Source organism: Salmo salar, chromosome 22 (assembly GCF_965601325.2).
Source record: "Salmo salar chromosome 22, fSalSal1, whole genome shotgun sequence".
Taxonomy (NCBI): Eukaryota; Metazoa; Chordata; class Actinopteri; order Salmoniformes; family Salmonidae; genus Salmo; species Salmo salar.
Genome location: NC_138312.1, coordinates 62,899,606 through 62,923,498, shown reverse-complemented (window position 1 = coordinate 62,923,498; position 23,893 = coordinate 62,899,606). Strand labels below are relative to the sequence as shown.

Here is a 23,893-nt window from a genome sequence, read left to right as displayed (position 1 = left end):
CCAGCTAACTAACTGGAACTTCCATCAGGAGCTAGCCAGCTAACTAGCTACTAGTCTTTGTTAGCCACGGCTAGCAGTCCTCGCCCCCCCCCCAGTCATCAGCCAGCCTCAGCTCGGACAACACCTGCCAGTCTGCACAGCGCGATATCAACCCAGAGTATATCGAACTGCTTCTCTCTACCATTTCACCGGATTCCTGCCGCTCTGGATCATTACACCGGATCATTAGTCCTAGCTAGCTGCTAGCTAGCTGCAAACGAGTGGCTACTGTTAGCTAACACCTCTGCCCCGAAGCAAGCACCAGCTAGCCTTGAGTTAGCCTCGAGCTAGGCCCATACGACAGCTAATTCTAGGGCTACAATACCTCCTTTGCCACTTGGCCTGGACCCTTCATTGTCGACACGGAGCTCCGCCGATCCATCACGACTGGTCTGCCGACGTGATCGCCCGATGTGGTCTCAACAGGCTATTCTGTTACGATGTCGCCGAAGAACCATCTACTATCCCCGGCCCGCTAGCTTTTCTGAACGCCGTGTCCCCTGCTCGCCTAGCGTAGTAGTGACCACCGAACAGCACACTGACTCACCTATTGCTGCTCTTCTGACCCTATGATCACTCAGCTACACAGCTGATGCACCCTGGACTGTTTCAATAACACGGTACCTCACTTTGTTTATCTGTCGGCCCCCAGCCTCGAACTCAGGTCCTGTATGTACCTAACTGACCCGCTCTGCCCAGTCATCGCCAATTACCCGTTGTTGTCTTAGCTCTCCTGATCAACACCTGTGATTGCTTTATACCTCTCTCTAACGTCAAAACTGCTGTCTTGGCTAGTTTTGACTGTTTTATTTCACTGTTGAGCCTCCAGTCCCACTCAAAATGCCTTAGATTAACTCTTTCGTCCCACACAACACACATGCGGAGACATTACCTGGCTTAACTGGTGCCTCCAGAGACGAAACCTCTCTCATCGTCACTCAACGCCTAGGTTTACCTCCACTGTACCCGCATCCTACCATACCCTTGTCTGTACATTATGCCCTGAATCTATTCTACCACGCCCAGAAATCTGCTCCTTTTATTCTCTGTCCCCAACGCACTAGACGACCAGTTCTTATAGTCCTTTACCCGTACCCTTATCCTACTCCTCCTCTGTTCCTCTGGTGATGTAGAGGTTAATCCAGGCCCTGTAGCCCCAGAAGCCTCCTCCCTAAGTTTGTTTTATTCACTGCTTTAGCACACTCTGCCAAACCTGACGTCCTAGCCGTGTCTGAATCCTGGCTTAGGAAGGCCACCAAAAATTGTGATATTTCCATCCCCAACTACAACATTTTCCGCCAAGATAGAACTGCCAAAGGGGGTGGAGTTGCAATCTACTGCAGAGATAGCCTGCAGAGTTCTGTCATGCTATCCAGGTCTGTGCCCAAACAGTTCGAGCTTCTACTTTTAAAAATCCACCTTTCCAGAAATAAGTCTCTCACTGTTGCCGCTTGTTATAGACCCCCCTCAGCCCCCAGCTGTGACCTGGACACCATATGTGAATTAATTGCCCCCCATTTATCTTCAGAGTTTGTACTGTTAGGTGACCTAAACTTGGATATGCTTAACACCCCAGCCGTCCTACAATCTAAGTTAGATGCCCTCAATCTCACCCAAATTATTATGGAACCTACCAGGTACAACCCTAAATCCGTAAACACGGGCACCCTCATAGATATCATCCTGACCAACCTGCCCTCTAAATACACCTCCACTGTCTTCAACTAGGATCTCAGCGATCACTGCCTCATTGCCTGCGTCCGTAATGGGTCCGCGGTCAAACCACCACCACTCATCACTGTCAAATGCTCCCTAAAACATTTCTGCGAGCAGGCCTTTCTAATCGACCTGGCCCGGGTATCCTGGAAGGATATTGACCTCATTCCGTCAGTAAAGGATGCCTGGTTATTCTTTAAAAATGCTTTCTTCACCATCTTAAATAAGCATGCCCCATTCCAAAAATGTTGAACTAAGAACAGATATAGCCCATAGCTCACTCCAGACCTGACTGCCCTTGACCAGCACAAAAACATCCTGTGGCGTACTGCATTAGCATCGAATAGCCCCCGCCATATGCATCCTTTCAGGGAAGTTAGGAACCAATATACAGAGGCAGTTAGGAAAGCAAAGGCTAGCTTTTTCAAACAGAAATTTGCATCCTGTAGCACAAACTCCAAAAAGTTCTGTGACAGTCCATGGAGAATAAGAGCACCTCCTCCCAGCTGCCCACTGCTCTGAGGATAGGAAACACTGTCACCACCAATAAATCTGCGATAATTGAGAATTTCAATAAGCATTTTTCTATGGCTGGCCATGCTTTCCACCTGGCTACCCCTTCACCGGTCAACAGCCCTGCACCCCCCACAGCAACTTGCCCAAGCCTCCCCCATTTCTCCTTCACCCAAATCCAGATAGCTGACATTCTGAAAGAGCTGCAAAATCTGGACCCATAAATTTTTTTTTTCAAAATCAGCCGGGCTAGACAATCTGCACCCTCTCTTTCTAAAATGATCCGCTGCAATTGTTGCAACCCCTATTACTAGCCTGTTCAACCTCTTTCGTATCGTCTGAGACCCCCAAAGATTGAAAAGCTGCCGCGGTCATCCCCCCTCTTCAAAGGGGGAGAGACTCCAGACCCAAACTGTTACAGACCAATATCTATCCTACTCTGCCTTCCTAAAGTCTTCGAAAGCCAAGTTAATAAACAATTCACCGACCATTTCGAATCCCACCGTACCTTCTCCGTTATGTAGTGAAGGATGGTTTCCGAGCTGGTCATGGGTGCACCTCAGCCACGCCCTAAACAATATCATAACCGCCATCGATAAAAGACAATACTGTGCAGCAGTCTTCATCGACCTGGCCAAGGCTTTCGACTCTGTTAATCACAACATTCTTATCAGCAGACTCAACAGCCTTGATTTCTCAAATGACTGCCTCGCCTGTGTTAACAAACCTCCAGACGCGCTTCAATGCCATACAACTCTCCTTCCGTGGCCTCCAACTGCTCTTAAATCCAAGTAAAACTAAATGCATGCTCTTCAACCGATCGCTGCCTGCACCCGCCCGCCCGTCCAGCATCACTACTCTGGACGGTTCTGACTTAGAATATGTGGACAACTACAAATACCTAGGTGTCTGGTTAGACTGTAAACTCTCCTTCCAGACTCACATCAAACATCTCCAATCCAAAGTTAAATCTAGAATTGGCTTCCTATGTCGCAACAAAGCATCCTTCCCTCATGCTGCCAAACATACCCTCGTAAAACTGACTATCCTACCGATCCTTGACCTCGGCGATGTCATTTACAAAATAGCCTCCAATACCCTACTCAACAAACAGGATGCAGTCTATCACAGTGCCATCCGTTTTGTCACCAAAGCCCCATACACTACCCACCACTGCGACCTGTATGCTCTTGTTGGTTGGCCCTCACTTCATACTCGTCGCCAAACCCACTGGCTCCAGGTCATCTACAAGACCCTGCTAGGTAAAGTCCCCCCTTATCTCAGCTCGCTGGTCACCATAGCAGCTTCCACCTGTAGCACGCGCTCCAGCAGGTATATCTCTCTGGTCACCCCCAAAGCCAACTACTCCTTTGGCCGTGTCTCCTTCCAGTTCTCTGCTGCCAATGACTGGAACGAACTACAAAAGTCTCTGAAACTGGAAACACTTATCTCCCTCACTAGCTTTAAGCACCAGCTGTCAGAGCAGCTCACAGATCACTGCACCTGTACATAGCCATCTATAATTTAGCCCATACAACTACCTCTTCCCCTACTGTATTTATTTATTTATTTATTCTGCTCCTTTGCACCCTATTATTTCTATTTCTACTTTGCACTTTCTTCCACTACTAATCTACCATTCCAGTGTTTTACTTGCTATATTGTATTTACTTTGCCACCATGGCCTATTTGCCTTTACCTCCCTTATCTCACATCATTTGCTCACATTGTATATAGACTTATTTTACTACTGTATTATTGACTGTATGTTTGTTTTACTCCATGTGTAACTCTGTGTTTTTGTATGTTGTCGAACTGCTTTGCTTTGTCTTGGCCAGGTCGCAATTGTAAATGAGAACTTGTTCTCAACTTGCCTACCTGGTTAAATAAAGGTGAAATAAATAAATAAATCAAATAAATATGCTGCCCAGTCCCATCTCATGACTACAATACACACAGTAGTGTGCGTAGATAGCAACCCCATAGTAAGTCAATAGGGCTATAATAATGACTAGCCATCTAGTCATCTCCCTTGCATTACATTAGATGTAGGTTGTTTTTGCCTGTTAAACTTGCTGGTTCGCTAGATTATTACGATTCCCATATAGCTAGCTGATAATTCTGAAGTTCTAAGTTTGTTTATGTGGCTCTCTTGTCATCTGGGTTACCATTAGCATGGCTGGCAGCAGGTTGGAGTGAATAGGCAGTACGACACAGGGCATAGTCGTGAGGTGATTGATGAACGCGTGTAGTCTCCCGCCCTCTCACTTAAAAAAAAACTTCTAGCTGAACCTCCTCCAGAGGGATGTTCTCCCACTGTCGCCCGTCTAGCTGCCCTCCTCCAGAGGGATGTTCTCCCACTGTCGCCCGTCTAGCTGCCCTCCTCCAGAGGGATGTTCTCCCACTGTGGCCCGTCTAGCTGCCCTCCTCCAGAGGGATGTTCTCCCACTGTCTCCCGTCTAGCTGCCCTCCTCCAGAGGGATGTTCTCCCACTGTCGCCCGTCTAGCTGCCCTCCTCCAGAGGGATGTTCTCCCACTGTCGCCCGTCTAGCTGCCCTCCTCCAGAGGGATGTTCTCCCACTGTCTCCCGTCTAGCTGCCCTCCTCCAGAGGGATGTTCTCCCACTGTCTCCCGTCTAGCTGCCCTCCTCCAGAGGGATGTTCTCCCACTGTCGCCCGTCTAGCTGCCCTCCTCCAGAGGGATGTTCTCCCACTGTCGCCCGTCTAGCTGCCCTCCTCCAGAGGGATGTTCTCCCACTGTCTCCCGTCTAGCTGCCCTCCTCCAGAGGGATGTTCTCCCACTGTCTCCCGTCTAGCTGCCCTCCTCCAGAGGGATGTTCTCCCACTGTCTCCCGTCTAGCTGCCCTCCTCCAGAGGGATGTTCTCCCACTGTGGCCCGTCTAGCTGCCCTCCTCCAGAGGGATGTTCTCCCACTGTGGCCCGTCTAGCTGCCCTCCTCCAGAGGGATGTTCTCCCACTGTGGCCCGTCTAGCTGCCCTCCTCCAGAGGGATGTTCTCCCACTGTGGCCCGTCTAGCTGCCCTCCTCCAGAGGGATGTCCTCCCACTGTGGCCCGTCTAGCTGCCCTCCTCCAGAGGGATGTTCTCCCACTGTGGCCCGTCTAGCTGCCCTCCTCCAGAGGGATATCCTCCCACTGTCGCCCGTCTAGCTGCCCTCCTCCAGAGGGAGTTCCTCCCACTGTCGCCCGTCTAGCTGCCCTCCTCCAGAGGGATGTCCTCCCACTGTCTCCCGTCTAGCTGCCCTCCTCCAGAGGGATGTTCTCCCACTGTCGCCCGTCTAGCTGCCCTCCTCCAGAGGGATGTTCTCCCACTGTCGCCCGTCTAGCTGCCCTCCTCCAGAGGGATGTTCTCCCACTGTCGCCCGTCTAGCTGCCCTCCTCCAGAGGGATATCCTCCCACTGTCGCCCGTCTAGCTGCCCTCCTCCAGAGGGATGTCCTCCCACTGTCGCCCGTCTAGCTGCCCTCCTCCAGAGGGATATCCTCCCACTGTCGCCCGTCTAGCTGCCCTCCTCCAGAGGGATATCCTCCCACTGTCGCCCGTCTAGCTGCCCTCCTCCAGAGGGATATCCTCCCACTGTCGCCCGTCTAGCTGCCCTCCTCCAGAGGGATGTTCTCCCACTGTGGCCCGTCTAGCTGCCCTCCTCCAGAGGGATGTTCTCCCACTGTGGCCCGTCTAGCTGCCCTCCTCCAGAGGGATGTCCTCCCACTGTCGCCCGTCTAGCTGCCCTCCTCCAGAGGGATATCCTCCCACTGTGGCCCGTCTAGCTGAACCTCCTCCAGACGGATGTTCTCCCACTGTGGCCCGTCTAGCTGCCCTCCTCCAGAGGGATATCCTCCCACTGTGGCCCGTCTAGCTGAACCTCCTCCAGACGGATGTTCTCCCACTGTGGCCCGTCTAGCTGAACCTCCTCCAGAGGGATGTTCTCCCACTGTGGCCCGTCTAGCTGCCCTCCTCCAGAGGGATATTCTCCCACTGTCGCCCGTCTAGCTGCCCTCCTCCAGAGGGAGTTCCTCCCACTGTGGCCCGTCTAGCTGCCCTCCTCCAGAGGGATGTTCTCCCACTGTGGCCCGTCTAGCTGCCCTCCTCCAGAGGGATGTTCTCCCACTGTCGCCCGTCTAGCTGCCCTCCTCCAGAGGGATGTTCTCCCACTGTCGCCCGTCTAGCTGCCCTCCTCCAGAGGGATGTTCTCCCACTGTCGCCCGTCTAGCTGCCCTCCTCCAGAGGGATGTCCTCCCACTGTGGCCCGTCTAGCTGCCCTCCTCCAGAGGGATGTCCTCCCACTGTGGCCCGTCTAGCTGCCCTCCTCCAGAGGGAGTTCCTCCCACTGTGGCCCGTCTAGCTGCCCTCCTCCAGAGGGATGTCCTCCCACTGTGGCCCGTCTAGCTGCCCTCCTCCAGAGGGATGTTCTCCCACTGTGGCCCGTCTAGCTGCCCTCCTCCAGAGGGATGTTCTCCCACTGTCTCCCGTCTAGCTGCCCTCCTCCAGAGGGAGTTCCTCCCACTGTCTCCCGTCTAGCTGCCCTCCTCCAGAGGGAGTTGCTCCTAGCCGTTGGGGTGTGTGTGTGTGTGTGTGATCATCCAGATGGTTATCTGTATCGTAGCTAGATTCAGGTTATATTTGCATGTTTTCCCAGGGTTGACAGAGTCCCTGCAGGCTGTGTATTAACTCATGGATCATGAAAAGTGATGTGATAGCTAGCTAACTTGCTAAATAACCATTATGATCAGTGATAACCTATTAGGTACTGCACTAGCAACTTGCTTTTTACTAGTAGACTCATCATCTATGGCGCCTTCTCCCGCTAGAATGAACTTGGTGCATCTTCTATCCATCTAATTGATAGGAAAGGCGCAGTCACAAGGTGAACGATGACAGGAAAACACGTCTACACGTCCGGTATCTGGGTGTGTGTGTGTGTGTGTGTGTGTGTGTAGCGTGTGTTGTGTGTGTGTAGTGTGTGTGTGTGAGTGTGTGTGTAGTGTGTGTAGTGTGTGTGTGTGTGTGTGTGTAGTGTGTGTGTAGTGTGTGTGTAGTGTGTGTGTAGTGTGTGTGTGTACACTGTGGTTACAGTCACGTGTTTTTACACAGAGGCAGAGAGCAGGATGATCCTTCAACGTCTTTGTATTTTGCGTGTTTCATATGCAGCCAGCGAGTGGTAGCGTATAGGCTATTTACCGTGCTTTGACAGACTGAATGAAGCTGGACCAGGTTTATAAAAGGTGTGGAACAGACTGAATGAAGCTGGACCAGGTGATTAAAAGGTGTGGAACAGACTGAATGAAGCTGGACCAGGTTTATAAAAGGTGTGGAACAGACTGAATGAAGCTGGACCAGGTTTATAAAAGGTGTGGAACAGACTGAATAAAGCTGGACCAGGTGATTAAAAGGTGTGGAACAGACTGAATAAAGCTGGACCAGGTTTATAAAAGGTGTGGAACAGACTGAATGAAGCTGGACCAGGTTTATAAAAGGTGTGGAACAGACTGAATGAAGCTGGACCAGGTGATTAAAAGGTGTGGAACAGACTGAATGAAGCTGATGTCGTCTATCCTTGCCATTCATAAATCATTCATACAGTATGTCCATGGTATCGCGTCAGGACAACTAAAGAGCTCGTTTGTTTCCATCAGGACTTCCCAGACAGTGACTCGTCAGTAGTCTGCCGCATCAGTAAGAGAGACGTTCATTTGGCTTCCTAATTTGTATACTGGTAGGGGCTTTTCTGCAGATAAATGACGAAAATATTAAAATGAACCTGGTGAATCATTCTCACTGCACGAACAATAGGGTAGAGGCTATTGTTCGTCATTCTGGTTCAAAATATGACAAAAGAAAAAACAGATTGTATTGATAAAAGGCCAACTGATGTAATCAATGTGCTGGTTTCAGTGTAGCAAAGCCCCATATTTAACACCTGCTTCCTTCTTCAAATCACACCTGTATTTCAGGATGCCGTGGACGTCAACAGACTCTTACATGACGACATATTAAAAAAAAAAAAAAAGTAGTTCTGGAATACAAAAATCAACGGTTTACCCGATATGAATGAAAATACCCTCCAATTAAAGCTGACAGTCTGCACTTTAACCTCATAGTCATTGTTTGGTTTCAAATCCCAAAGTGCTGGAGTACGGAGCCAAAACATCCATAAAAGGTGTCACTGTGCCAAAACTTTTGGAGCTCACTGACAAAGGCTAAGTTTCCGAACCTTCCCAACAATACAGAGAGAAAGAAAACAGATGTAATAAAAAGGTAAAAAACGTAATAATAATTACACAATGATAACTAGGTTATATACACAGGGTACCAGTACTGAGTAATGATAACCAGGCTATATACACAGGTTACCAGTACTGAGTAATGATAACTAGGTTATATACACAGGGTACCAGTACTGAGTAATGATAACTAGGTTATATACACAGGGTACCAGTACTGAGTAATGATAACCAGGCTATATACACAGGGTACCAGTACTGAGTCCATGATAACTAGGCTATATACACAGGGTACCAGTACTGAGTCAATGATAACTAGGTTATATACACAGGGTACCAGTACTGAGTAATGATAACTAGGTTATATACACAGGGTACCAGTACTGAGTAATGATAACTAGGTTATATACACAGGGTACCAGTACTGAGTCCATGATAACTAGGTTATATACACAGGGTACCAGTACTGAGTAATGATAACTAGGTTATATACACAGGGTACCAGTACTGAGTCAATGATAACTAGGTTATATACACAGGGTACCAGTACTGAGTAATGATAACTAGGTTATATACACAGGGTACCAGTACTGAGTAATGATAACTAGGTTATATACACAGGGTACCAGTACTGAGTAATGATAACTAGGTTATATACACAGGGTACCAGTACTGAGTAATGATAACTAGGTTATATACACAGGGTACCAGTACTGAGTAATGATAACTAGGTTATATACACAGGGTACCAGTACTGAGTAATGATAACTAGGTTATATACACAGGGTACCAGTACTGAGTAATGATAACTAGGTTATATACACAGGGTACCAGTACTGAGTAATGATAACTAGGTTATATACACAGGGTACCAGTACTGAGTAATGATAACTAGGTTATATACACAGGGTACCAGTACTGAGTAATGATAACTAGGTTATATACACAGGGTACCAGTACTGAGTAATGATAACTAGGTTATATACACAGGGTACCAGTACTGAGTAATGATAACTAGGTTATATACACAGGGTACCAGTACTGAGTAATGATAACTAGGTTATATACACAGGGTACCAGTACTGAGTAATGATAACTAGGTTATATACACAGGGTACCAGTACTGAGTAATGATAACCAGGCTATATACACAGGGTACCAGTACTGAGTAATGATAACTGGGCTATATACACAGGGTACCAGTACTGAGTCCATGATAACTAGGTTATATACACAGGGTACCAGGTTATATACACAGGGTACCAGTACTGAGTAATGATAACTAGGTTATATACACAGGGTACCAGTACTGAGTAATGATAACTAGGTTATATACACAGGGTACCAGTACTGAGTAATGATAACTAGGTTATATACACAGGGTACCAGTACTGAGTAATGATAACTAGGCTATATACACAGAGTACCAGTACTGAGTCCATGATAACTAGGTTATATACACAGGGTACCAGGTTATATACACAGGGTACCAGTACTGAGTAATGATAACTAGGTTATATACACAGGGTACCAGTACTGAGTCAATGATAACTAGGCTATATACACAGGGTACCAGTACTGAGTAATGATAACCAGGCTATATACACAGGCTACCAGTACTGAGTAATGATAACTAGGTTATATACACAGGGTACCAGTACTGAGTCAATGATAACTAGGTTATATACACAGGGTACCAGTACTGAGTAATGATAACTAGGTTATATACACAGGGTACCAGTACTGAGTAATGATAACTAGGCTGTATACACAGGGTAGCAGTACTGAGTCAATGATAACTAGGTTATATACACAGGGTACCAGTACTGAGTCAATGATAACTAGGTTATATACACAGGGTACCAGTACTGAGTAATGATAACTAGGTTATATACACAGGGTACCAGTACTGAGTAATGATAACTAGGTTATATACACAGGGTACCAGTACTGAGTAATGATAACTAGGTTATATACACAGGGTACCAGTACTGAGTAATGATAACTAGGTTATATACACAGGGTACCAGTACTGAGTAATGATAACCAGGCTATATACACAGGGTACCAGTACTGAGTAATGATAACTGGGCTATATACACAGGGTACCAGTACTGAGTCCATGATAACTAGGTTATATACACAGGGTACCAGGTTATATACACAGGGTACCAGTACTGAGTAATGATAACTAGGTTATATACACAGGGTACCAGTACTGAGTAATGATAACTAGGTTATATACACAGGGTACCAGTACTGAGTAATGATAACTAGGCTATATACACAGAGTACCAGTACTGAGTCCATGATAACTAGGTTATATACACAGGGTACCAGGTTATATACACAGGGTACCAGTACTGAGTAATGATAACTAGGTTATATACACAGGGTACCAGTACTGAGTCAATGATAACTAGGCTATATACACAGGGTACCAGTACTGAGTAATGATAACCAGGCTATATACACAGGCTACCAGTACTGAGTAATGATAACTAGGTTATATACACAGGGTACCAGTACTGAGTCAATGATAACTAGGTTATATACACAGGGTACCAGTACTGAGTAATGATAACTAGGTTATATACACAGGGTACCAGTACTGAGTAATGATAACTAGGCTGTATACACAGGGTAGCAGTACTGAGTCAATGATAACTAGGTTATATACACAGGGTACCAGTACTGAGTCAATGATAACTAGGTTATATACACAGGGTACCAGTACTGAGTCCATGATAACTAGGTTATATACACAGGGTACCAGTACTGAGTCCATGATAACTAGGTTATATACACAGGGTACCAGTACTGAGTAATGATAACTAGGTTATATACACAGGGTACCAGTACTGAGTCAATGATAACTAGGTTATATACACAGGGTACCAGTACTGAGTAATGATAACTAGGTTATATACACAGGGTACCAGTACTGAGTAATGATAACTAGGTTATATACACAGGGTACCAGTACTGAGTAATGATAACTAGGTTATATACACAGGGTACCAGTACTGAGTAATGATAACTAGGTTATATACACAGGGTACCAGTACTGAGTAATGATAACTAGGCTATATACACAGGGTACCAGTACTGAGTCCATGATAACTAGGCTATATACACAGGGTACCAGTACTGAGTAATGATAACTAGGTTATATACACAGGGTAGCAGTACTGAGTCCATGATAACTAGGCTATATACACAGGGTACCAGTACTGAGTCCATGATAACTAGGTTATATACACAGGGTACTAAACTTTATGGTGTTGGAGTCGTGTTTGGCCACGCAGTCGTGGGTGAACAGGGAGTACAGGAGGGGGCTAAGCACACACCCCTGAGGGGCCCCAGTGTTGAGGATCAGCGTGGCGGATGTGTTGTTGCCTACCCTCACCACCTGAGGGGCGGCCCGTCAGGAAGTCCAGGATCCAGTTGCAGAGGGATGTGTTTAGTCCCAGGATCCTTAGCTTAGTGATGAGCTCGGATGGCGCTGTAGTGAACAGCATTCTCACATAAGTGTTCCTTTTGTCCAGGTGGGAAAGGGCAGTGTGGAGTGCAATAGAGATTGTCTAATCTGTGAGTCCGTTTTATTTTTTTTAATTTTTTTACATACATATATATTTTTTAACACCTTTATTCAACTAGGCAAGTCAGTTAAGAACAAATTCTTATTTACAATGACGGCCTAGGAACAGTGGGTTAACTGCCTTGTTCAGGGCCCGGGGAACAGTGGGTTAACTGCCTTGTTCAGGGCCCGGGGAACAGTGGGTTAACTGCCTTGTTCAGGGGCAGAACGACAGATTTTTACCTTGTCAGCTCAGGGATTTGATCCAGCAACCCTTTCGGTTACTGGCCCAACGCTCTAACCACTGGGCTACCTGCCACCCCATCTGTTGGGGCGGTTTGCGAATTGGAGTGGGTTGAAGGTGTCTGGGATTATGATGTTGATGTGAGCCATGACCAGCCTTTCAAAGCATTTCATGGTTACAGATGTGAGAACTACGGGTCGATAGCCATTTTGACAGGTTACCTTAGTGTTCTTGGGCACAGGGACTATAGTGGTCTGCTTAAAACATGTAGGTATTACAGACTCGGACAGGGAGAGGTTGAAAATGTCAGTGAAGACACTTGCTGGCTGGCGCATACTCTGAGTACACGTCCTGGTTATCCATCTGGACCCCCTGAGGCCTTGTGAACGTTGACCGGTTTTACTCACATCGTCAACGGAGAGCGTGTGTTAGTTTGCAAACCCTGACACATGCGACAAACATCAGAGCCGATGTCGTAGGATTCGATCTTCAGCCTTGTATTGACGCTTTGCCTGTTTGCTGGTTAGTCAAGAGGGCGTAGCAGGAACTATCTTGGTAAATGATATGGTCTTCAGATGATCTAACTCAGGTGAGCAGGACATCCTTAATATTAGAGATCGCACACGAGCTGTTGAGAAAAAGACACACACCTCCCCCATTGAGCTTACCCTCGCTGCCGTTCTATCCTGCCGATGTATAGAAAAACCAACTAGACGCATATTTTATCCATGTCCTCGTTCAGCCGCGACTCTGTGAAACATATGATATTACAGTTCTTCAGGTCCCGTTGATAGGATAGTCTCAAACGGAGCTCCATCCAGTTTATTCTCCAGTGATTGTTACGTTTCGCCAATAGAACGGAGGGCAGAGGCGGGTTATGTACTCGCCCGACGTAATTTCGTCAGGGTACCCTCACGTCAGCCTCTCTCTCTCTCTCACGTTGCCCTTTTTCGTGTCTCTGGGATTAGGGCCTGGTCCGAGGTGAGCAGTACGTTGCCCTTTTTCGTGTCTCTGGGATTAGGGCCTGGTCCGAGGTGAGCAGTACGACCTGCGCATCCCGATTCGTTGAAGTAGAATTCTACTTCCAAATGGGAGGTTCCCTGTTCTGATGTCCAGAATCTCTTTTCGGTCTTTACAGTCATAGGAAACGATGACGGAAACATAATTAATATAACTTTTTTTGGTACATTAAGTGCAATATGTAACCATTTGGGTGATCTGACCAAATTCCCATAGAAATGTGAGTTATATATATCTGTCATTCTCATTGAAAGCAAGACAAACAAGCGGTAGATCTGTTCTACGTGCTCTATTTCTATGCTTCCCATTCTTAAGTTTAATTTCAGCGTCTTTTACATTCGGTTTTGTACACCAGCTTTAAACCTGCTGAAAATACAATATTTATGGTTATGGAAAATATATTTAGCAGCTGTTTAGATTATACATTGATTCTCTACACAACACTTGCTTGTTATGTCACACAAACTGAAATGAGAATTTTAGGCTCTTGATCTCTGCTGTTACCAATAGAAGCTTGCTTTTGCAGGAAGCTAACCCCTTAGCTAGATAACTAGCCATCAAACTGCAGAGCCATTAGCACGTTTTAAACAGTTACCTTAATAGTTGTAAGATGTCTAGCTGGTAAATATCTCGTAGTGATTTCCCCTACTGTAACTAGATCACCTGGCGCCTGCTGGACAACATGGCTCTGGTCTCTCGTCATCACGTGCTTGCAAACAAAACAACATGTGACTGGGGACTACCGGTAAACTTCATCATGAAAAAAAATAGTTTCAATGAACGCAAATCTGCTTTATATCCTAACATATGGCACACGTAACGTAGACTGCAGGTATTTACTCTAAAGAGTAGCGACAAATAGAAAAACGTATTAAATTAGTACATTTCAACGGTATTGAAAAACCATCCCATGGCCATTTCCAAATATCCGGGTATACAGTATACTGCCCAACCCTAGTGTGTGTGTGTGTGTGTGTGTGTGTGTGTGTGTGTGTGTGTGTGTGTAGTGTTTTGGGGTATTGGGGGCAGGCCTGCGGGGCGGTGTGTGTGTGTGTGTGTGTGTGTGTGTGTGTGTGTGTGTGTGTGTAGTGTTTTTGGGTATTGGGGGCAGGCCTGCGGGGCGGTGTGTGTGTGTGTGTGTGTGTGTGTGTGTGTGTGTGTGTGTGTGTGTGTGTGTTTGTGTGTGTGTGTGCTCACAGTGTGTTTGGGTATCGGGGGCAGGCCAGCGGGGCAGTGTGTGTGTGTGTGTGTGTGTGTGTGTGTGTGTGTGTGTGTGTGTGTGTGTGTGTGTGTGTGTGTGTGTACTCACAGTGTGTTTGGGTATCGGGGGCAGGCCAGCGGGGCAGTGTGTGTGTGTGTGTGTGTGTGTGTGTGTGTGTGTGTGTGTGTGTGTGTGTGTGTGTGTGTGTGTGTGTGTGTGTGTGTGTGTGTGTGTGTGTACTCACAGTGTGTTTGGGTATCGGGGGCAGGCCAGCGGGACTGTGTGCGTCTGCTTCTTCCTTCAGTAGGTGGTCAGTTCTCATGTAGGAGTTATAGAGGCCGTCGCCATGACGCGCTGGTGGACACAACAACACAGGTCAGAGGTCACGCTCTGGATCAACTTTATTGACATTAACAATATAAATCAGACACATTTGTAATAAATAAATTGGTCTAACAGGAGCTCTCATATCGAAACAGTAACCTAACATAGACTGAGTACACCTTTTGCCCTCAGAACAGCCTCAAATCGTTGGGGCATGGACTCCACAAGGTGTCGAAAGCGTTCCACAAGGTAGGGTTCGGGTCACATTTTATCCTCGCCGTCCCGGTACCGCAATTTCAACTGTCCCAAACTTAACTTGAACCATCCCAAAATGAAAACACATGTTTGTTTTTTTTTTTTGTTTTTTTTTAAATGTGTTGATATGCCAACATGGGTCTAGCTCATTTACAATGCTTTTAAAGTAAAGTATTTCAGTCTATATTACATCAACTTCATTTGTTAACATAAAACTTTTTGGCATCTAAATGAAAATAAAAAAAACATAAATTAAATTATTAGAAAGTATAATGTATTAATGACATTATTAGATAGTATAATGTATTAATGACATTATTAGATAGTATAATGTATTAATGACATTATTAGAAAGTATAATGTATTAATGACATTATTAGAAAGTATAATGTATTAATTGAACATGCTAACCACATGTATAGAATATACAGTACCAGTCAAAAGTTTGGGCACACCTACTGATTTCTTTATTTTTACTACATTGTAGAATAATAGTGACGATATCAAAACTATAAAATAACACATATGGAATCACGTAGTAACCAATGGAATCAGTCTCAAGAAAGTTTGGCTCATTTTCAGTCTCCTCCCTTATATCAGCATCGGTCTGGACATGACAGGCTGTATGTAGCCAATAGGCATCGGCTATCACCTACACATCAACATAAAGGCTAATTACTTATGTACATTTACATACACTTTTGTTTTTCTTCACAGAATTCCTACAATTTTTCAGTTTTCAAATCAATTTACTTAGCAATTTTAGTTAATGGCCTTGCAGCCCTGGCAGAAGGCCTTGGTGCCCTGGCAGAAGCCTTTGGTGCCCTGGCAGAAGCCCTTGCAGCCCTGGCAGAAGCCCTTGGTGCCCTGGCAGAAGCCCTTGGTGCCCTGGCAGAAGCCCTTGGTGCCCTGGCAGAAGCCCTTGGTGCCCTGGCAGAAGCCCTTGGTGCCCTGGCAGATCGGGTACTTCTTAACTGGTACCTAGAGCAAAACAACCGACATGTACGTGTCCGTGGGAGTCTCACCGTTCCACAGAGGGGTCATATTAGTGTGTAGAACAAACTGTTTGGACGCTACAGACAGAAGTTGTCAGAAGAGGCTGTACCAACTTCAGACGAGTCCTGTGATGATGGTGGGGGGGGGGGGGGGGGGTCATAGAGCAAAACTAAGAACACCATCGTGTTCCTGAGAGTCTCATCTTTCTACAGAGTGGTAGTTTGTAGGCCAAACCAGTCGGAGACTACATACGTTTTCGTGAGAAGACCGATTTTCAGGATGTCTCAGTCTGACAAACATCGCTCTAACTCTGCCATCTTTCACCACAGATGGGGGAAGGGTCATACTGGCGGATGAAATGGATTGAGACACAGCCCATGCAACAACAACAAAAATTTCTGTAGTTTAAACAGATGGGGATTTCTGCATTATGTTCATTCGATTTCCGTGGAGCAACTTCTAATAACATAATTTCAGGCCTGTAGTTCCCCCTCTGTGTGCAGGTCTAAGGTGACACACATAGTCACGCATACTGTGGCATATCATAACCAGACCCTTTCCGGTTATCAGATCCCTTCCGTATTAATGATTCTATTTCTGATCACACCTGTGTGTGTCTGTGTTCCATCGCTTCAACGTGGATGCACAGAACAAAACAAACAAAAAAACGGTGGAGACAGACAGACAAGCGGAAAGATGCTGCCGTCACAGTAGCATCTGCTAGCCCCATTAATAGGCCAATAATAGGCCTACCACTTTGAGCAACAGTGGCTCTCTGGCAACCTTAAGCACCTGGCTAAGCCAGTCTGGGGCTGTGAATGGGGTTGACCGGTTCATGCTAGTAATAGCGTTAACCCATAGAGAGCTGTGTGGGGTTAGTTAGCATTTGCCAATAGGGAGCTGTGGTGCTAGCATTAGACCATAGAGAGCTATGGGGCTAGTTAGCATTAGCTAATAGGTATCCGTGGAATTCGCCTGCTAGCATTAATTAACCCATAGACCAGGGGTCTCCAACTACCAGTAGTCCGCAGCCCACCTATAAAAAGTACATGAAAGTACATGCATTTTTACATCACAAGCCGTCCTCAAAAGATCCCGGCTATTATCCAATCAAAACCACATCGACATTATCCCAACCCTGGTTAGCCACTATTGTCTTAAAAAGTCAAAACGTAACGATATCTGCCAGTTCATTTCCAGCAATATTGGCCGTCTGTCTGTTACAGACGTTTGTCTTTTACTCCGTATGTAGTAGCCAGTTAGCGATGCTAATAATTTCCCCCGAAAACCTTCTCAATTAAAAGTTAACTGCAAAGTAGGCTTACCTGACAGAAGTATATAGCATGAGTATTTGTTTTAATTGGGTGGCGATTATTTTGCAAACTCTTGCCATGATATTTTCTGCAGCAGTATGTCTAAACATCAGTAGAAACATCGCTAGACCGACACATTCCTCTCCTCCGTACAGGGAATTACACTCAAAACTAAATGTTAGTTTCTCTCCTTTATTAAGTAAAGAAAATGGTCTCCTGATGTGATTTAAGCCTCGACATGGACTCAGAACATTCATTTCCGTTGTTTCTCTAGGAATAATTGTAATATCGAGAGTAAAAAGATATAAAATCCCAAACCATGAAAAATAAAACAGACTGGTTTTAACAGTTTAGTTAGCCCCATAGATAACTGTGTAGCTAAGTTAGCGTTAGCCCCATAGATAACTGTGTAGCTAAGTTAGCGTTAGCCCCATAGATACCTGTGTAGCTAAGTTAGCGTTAGCCCCATAGATACCTGTGTCACTAAGTTAGCCCCATAGATAACTGTGTAGCTAAGTTAGCGTTAGCCCCATAGATAACTGTGTAGCTAAGTTAGCGTTAGCCCCATAGATACCTGTGTCACTAAGTTAGCCCCATAGATAACTGTGTAGCTAAGTTAGCTTTAGCCCCATAGATAACTGTGTAGCTAAGTTAGCGTTAGCCCCATAGAAAGATGTGTAGCTAGCTAGCGTTAGCCCATAGATAACTGTGTCGCTAAGTTGGCGTTAGTTGAAACGGACAGCAGTGTATTGCTATCAGTTTAGTTAGAGTTAGCCCTAAGAGAGCCATGTTAGCTAGGGATTAACCCATAGAGAGATGTGGGGTTAGTTAGAGCTGTGTTGCAGTGTCAAACAGACGGGCTGTGTTGTGGGGGTACAATACACACGGCCTGAATGAAAGGGGAGTTAAGACTGTGGATTCAGCACTTTACCCCCATATTCACATTCACTCTGGCCCCAAACATTACTACTGAACCCTCCCCCATAACATAACTCAAACCAAAAGGGTTGGCGTCAATTTCATGTGAATGGCACTGTTGTTATGGAAAAACGTAGCTATTTAGCAAACACACCGCCTGTGTCTGTATGCGGAAGGTGGTGGTCCAGGAGGGACAAACACCACAGAGAGTAGAGCGAAGGGAACAACCCCAGAACCCAGAAATGTTTCAGATCACGTGTCATAAACCAGACTATTAACAATGGTGCAACAACGTAGACACAGACTGCTGGCTAGACTATAGCTGACTCAACTGTCTGTCCATACAGAGCTACTGAGGAGATATCTATTTATTTCACAAGACTATATTGACTTGCCTAGTTAGCTAAATACAGAGTTCAGCACTTGTTCCAGTGTTGACTGGCTCTGGAGTCGAGTACTTACAGCCATGCAGGAGTCTAGTGTTTGTCTGATCAATAGACACAAAGTTGCAACAGTCAGAAAACAAACTTGTTTACCTCCACTGAGTGGAACTGATCCAACGCTATTATGACATCACAGTCTACAGGGCTCCACAGTGCTCCCATTTTGAGGGCATACGCTCCTAAATATATTGCTGTGCAACTTATAATTTTACATTTGGTAGCACCAGTGTCCCTAGAGAAAAATGAAAATCACCCAACTGCGTATTGCGGCTTTAATACCTCAAAACATTTGTTTTTTTTATTGTGTGCCTTCATTTATTTGTCACCGTAGGGTCCTGGTCTGCCTGACAAATCAGACTACGATTACCTCTGGTTCACAGTCTAAAGATTAATGCCATACAATTTGCTTGGAAAAACTTCCACTCACAAGCTATAAAGCCAGAATGTTCAATTATTTTTTTATTTTTGTATGTATCGGTTGTTTCGTGCAGCCGGTCTGGTGTTTGAGTTCAAATTCATATCATATAGTTCATATTTCTACCACCAGAAGCATGTGGAGAACCATGTAAACACGTGCATGAGCTCTGCAAACATGCATGTATTTTCATCTTGTGTACATGCTTCAGGTGACAAATCTGAACACACTACCAGCGCTTTGAAAAGTTAATACAATTATACTTTCCTGTGGATATATATATATATATAGTCTCACATTCCTACCTGCAAAAGAACCAACCGCACAGACAACCAGTGAAGTATCATTTTACTCAGCATTCTGTCTTGTAGAGGTCATGAGAGGAAACGTACCTGATCCAAAACACTAATTTTCTGCCTGACGTAGAATTGTAATGCAATTCCTCTTCGGTGGAGTTTAACGGCAGTTGGCATGTAATTATGTTGCATTACCGCCTCCAACTGAACTACAGTATATATCCATTACACGTTGTGATACAAAATGGGAAAAGGGGAAACTGGGAAAAATTTAAATAAATAGAAAAATACTAATATATAGTGTATTCAGAAAGTATTCAGACCCCTTGATTTTTTCCCACATCTTGTTATGTTACAGCCTTAAAAAAAATATATATATATACATTTTAGGATATCAGCCTATCCACAATACCCCATAATGACAAAGCGAAAACAGGTTTTTAGAAATGTTTGCAAAGATTAAAAACAGAAATACCTTATTTACATAAGTATTCAGACCCTTTGCTATGAGACTCGAAATTGAGCTCAGGTGCATCCTGTTTCCATTGATCATCCTTGAGATGTTTCTGCAACTTGATTGGACTCCACCTGTGGTCAATTCAATTGATTGGACATAATTTGGAAAGACACACACCTCAAGCCATGAGGTCGAAGGAATTGTCTGTAGAGCTCCGAGACAGGATTGTGTCGAGCCACAGATATGGGGAAGGATACCAAAAAAATGTCTGCAGCATTGAAGGTCCCCAAGAACACAGGGGCCTCCATCATTCTGAAATGGAAGAAGTTTGGAACCACCAAGACTCTTCCTAGAGCTGACTGCCCGGCTAAACTGAGCAATCGGGAGAGAAGGGCCTTGGTCAGGGAGGTGACCAAGAACCCAATGGTCTCTCGACAGAGCTCCAGAGTTCCTCTGTGGAGATGGGGACCCCGAAGGCCCTCTCGCAGAACTCCACCGATCAGGCCTTTATGGTAGAGTGGCCAGATGGAAGCCACTCCTCAGTAAAAGGCACATGACAGCCCGCTTGGAGTTTGCCAAAAGGCACCTGAAGACTCTCAGACCACGAGAAACAAGATTCTCTGGTCTGATGAAACCAAGATTGAACTCTTTGGCCTGAATGCCAAGCATCCCTACAGTGAAGCATGGCGGTGGTAGCATCATGCTGTGGGGATGTTTTTCAGCGGCAGGGACTGGGAGACTAGTCAGGATCGAGGGAAAGATGAACAGCGCAAAGTACAGAGAGATCCTTGATGAAAACCTGCTCCAGAGCACTCAGGACCTCAGACTGGGGCGAAGGTTCACCTTCCAACAGGACAACGACCCTAAGTACACAGCCAAGACAACACAGAAGTGGCTCCAGGACAAGTCTCTGAATGTCCTTGGTGGGCCCAGCCACAGCCCGGACTTGAAACCAATCGAACATCTCTGGAGAGACCAGAAAATAGCTGTGCAGTGACACACCCCCATCCAACTTGACAGAACTTGAGAGGATCTGCAGAGAAGAACAGGAGAAACTCCCCAAATACAGGTGTGCCGAGCTTGTAGCGTCACTCTAGAAGACTCGAGGCTGTAATCGCTGCCAAAGATGCTTCAACAAAGTACTGAGTAAAGGGTCTGAACTTATGTATATGTGCTATTTCAGTTGATTTAATACATTGGCAAAAATGTCTAAAAACCTGTTTTTGATTTGTAATTATGGGGTATTATGTGTAGATTGGGGGGGGGGGGCGGGAGGGCAATTTAATCAATTTTAGAATAAGGCTGAAACCTAACAAAATGTGGAAAAAGTCAAGAGGTCTGAATACTTTCCTCAGTTGTATTTATATCTCCTAGATTTAGGACAGACACTCAAAACCTTGTTTCTTATTTATTTTTTACTTTCCGCTTCGCCGAGTGCTGAAAAATATTTTACCCTCGGTTGCAACACTTACTACCGAGTTCCAAACTGCCTCTGGAAGCAACATGAGCACAATAACTTTATCAGGAGCTTCATGAAATGGGTTTCCATGGCCGAGCAGCCACACACAAGCCTAAGATCACCATGCGCAATGCCAAGTGTCGGCTGGAGCGGTGTAAAACTCGCCGCCATTGGACTCTGGAGCAGTGGAAACGCGTTCTCTGGAGTGATGAATCAAGCTTCACCATCTGGCAGTCAGACGGACGAATCCGGGTTTGGCGGATGCCGGTAGAAAGCTACCTGCCCCAATGCATAGTGCCAACTGTGAGGTTTGGTGGAGGAGGAATAATGGTCTGGGGCTGTTCGATGAGCAGGTGACCACATTCTTGAAAATACACTACGTGACCAAAAATAAGCAACAGTCCTTGACTCCCAAGCTATTTTGAGATGATCAACTGTCTTGAACCATGGGAACAAAATAATTCAGGGACAAATGTTACATTTGTGTTCAACAAAATGGCCAGCTAACAAATGATGGCCGGTGAAATGCCACTGTGTGCAATAACTGATACTAGAATCACATCTATCCTGACGCCTAGTCACTTTACCTTGCATTCATGTACATATCAATCTGAAATACCTCCTACCTCTGCACATTGATCTGGTACTCCCTGTATATAGCCCCATTCTTCTGTATTTCATTATATTCTTTGTGTTACTAACTTATTGTATTATTTGTAAACTCTGCATCGTTGTGAATGGCTCGTAAGTAAAGCATTTCACGGTAAAGTCAACACCAGTTGTATTCGGTACATATGACAAATATAATTAGCTTTGAGTACATTAATGTAACGTTACAGTAAGTACATTAGAACACAGTAAGAAGCCAATTATAATCAGTTAATTACCTGCTGTTATGGGGTCTTCTGCTTTTCTTTGTAATACCATCATGATTGCAGTTTAACGTTGAAGCCAGCATCCGAGGTGGAAGTTAAAAATCTTTTGTAAAAACAACCGTATAAAAAATAAAAATAAAAAATTTGCCAACACTTGGCTAGTTATAATAAAATACTTAAGAGGGCAGCTTGTATCACTTGCAATTCGTGCTCGTGTAGCTAGTTCAAGTGATCCAAAAATATCCCCTGCTAGCCAACTTCGTTGGATGAAATATAGCTACATAAGTTGGTTTTAATATAGCTTTGCTCACTTGCTCAACTTTAATATTCTAGCTAGGACTCTCTACCTACACAATCGGACCTTGCTCTCGTCCTAAAAACCATGGCTTTGCCAACTCGCTAGCCCTGCAGTCTGGAAAAAGTTCCAGCGATGGGGGTCGTTTCTCGTTTCCGTCAGCTAACGTTAGCACAGCCACAAAAACACACGTCCGACTGAGCAAACGTTAAATTACTCCCGCTGTCCAAAATAGTTGGAGTCCCAAAATGACAGCTTAGCTGTCTGACCCGTGTGGCCCTCGTCTTTCTCTGTCGGTTGATTACTATATCCACACAGAGAACCATTCCCAAAGGAAAAAAATCTCGAGTTTATTTGCGTTGACTGATTAGTTAGCAATGTAACTAGTGAGTTTCTTGCTTCGATCGGACCAGGATTCGTCCTTCTTCCGGAATGCTTGGGAAGCTGTTTTCTCTTGAGACGGGTTATCGTCGGTTAGCTAGCTAGCTAACATAGTAGCTAGCTAACGTTACCTCAACTCTGGGCAAAAGCCCTCCGTTCTCGCTGAATTCGGAGATCTCTTTCGGGTGATATTATATGTCCTCAGTGCGTTAGCGCCGTTTTAAAAACGACTTATGTTTTAACCAGTCTTGTCAACAGCAGGAGCTCCTATATTTTTTGTTGTTGAGTGTGATTGTCTGGTTTGTTGCTAAGGGCGTCTTCGCCGTGTTTCGAGTAGAGTCGTTAAACAGGTGGTAGGGGCTAGAGTGAGGCGGGGGTTAAAGCGCCGCCATCTTGGCTCAAAGTCACAGGGTGTTTCCACCAGGGTTCCATTGTTGTACCTATCGGGGGCGGGGGTTAAAGCGCCGCCATCTTGGCTCAAAGTAACAGGGTGTTTCCACCAGGGTTCCTATTGGGGGGGGGGTTAAAGCGGCGCCATCTTGGCTCAAAGTAACAGGGTGTTTCCACCAGGGTTCCATTGTTGTTTCTATGGGGGTATAAGCGGCGCCATCTTGGCTCAAAGTAAGAGGGTGTTTCCACCAGGGTTTCATTGTTGTTCCTATGGGGGGGGGGTTAAAGCGGCGCCATCTTGGCTCAAAGTAACAGGGTGTTTCCACCAGGGTTCCATTGTTGTTCCTATCGGGGGTTAAAGCGGCGCCATCTTGGCTCAAAGTAACAGGGTGTTTCCACCAGGGTTTCATTGTTGTTCCTATCCAGTGGTGTCTACATGGATATATATCGTGGCCATCCGAGTTACTAGCTACATGAAACAAGAAGATAGATAACGATCCGTGTACTTAGTGTTGGGGAAAACCGA

At 45.5% G+C, this 23,893-nt stretch overlaps 1 protein-coding gene across 7 annotated transcripts in view; it reads right to left on the bottom strand.

The window, feature by feature from the left end:
• Positions 1–23,341, bottom strand: part of dyrk3 (dual specificity tyrosine phosphorylation regulated kinase 3) — a 42,284-nt gene extending 18,943 nt beyond the window's left edge. For all 7 annotated transcript variants that reach the window (XR_014382232.1, XR_014382235.1, XR_014382233.1 and 4 more), the window contains exons 1-2: positions 22,314–23,341; positions 14,795–14,904 (exon numbers count right to left, since the gene is read on the bottom strand). Coding sequence is in view for 1 of the 7 variants with exons in the window: in XM_074112242.2 (XP_073968343.2) it covers positions 14,795–14,904; positions 22,314–22,356 (153 nt within the window). In the remaining 6 variants the exon portion in view is untranslated. The remainder of the gene's footprint in view (positions 1–14,794; positions 14,905–22,313) is intronic.
• Between the last annotated feature and the right edge of the window lie 552 nt (positions 23,342–23,893).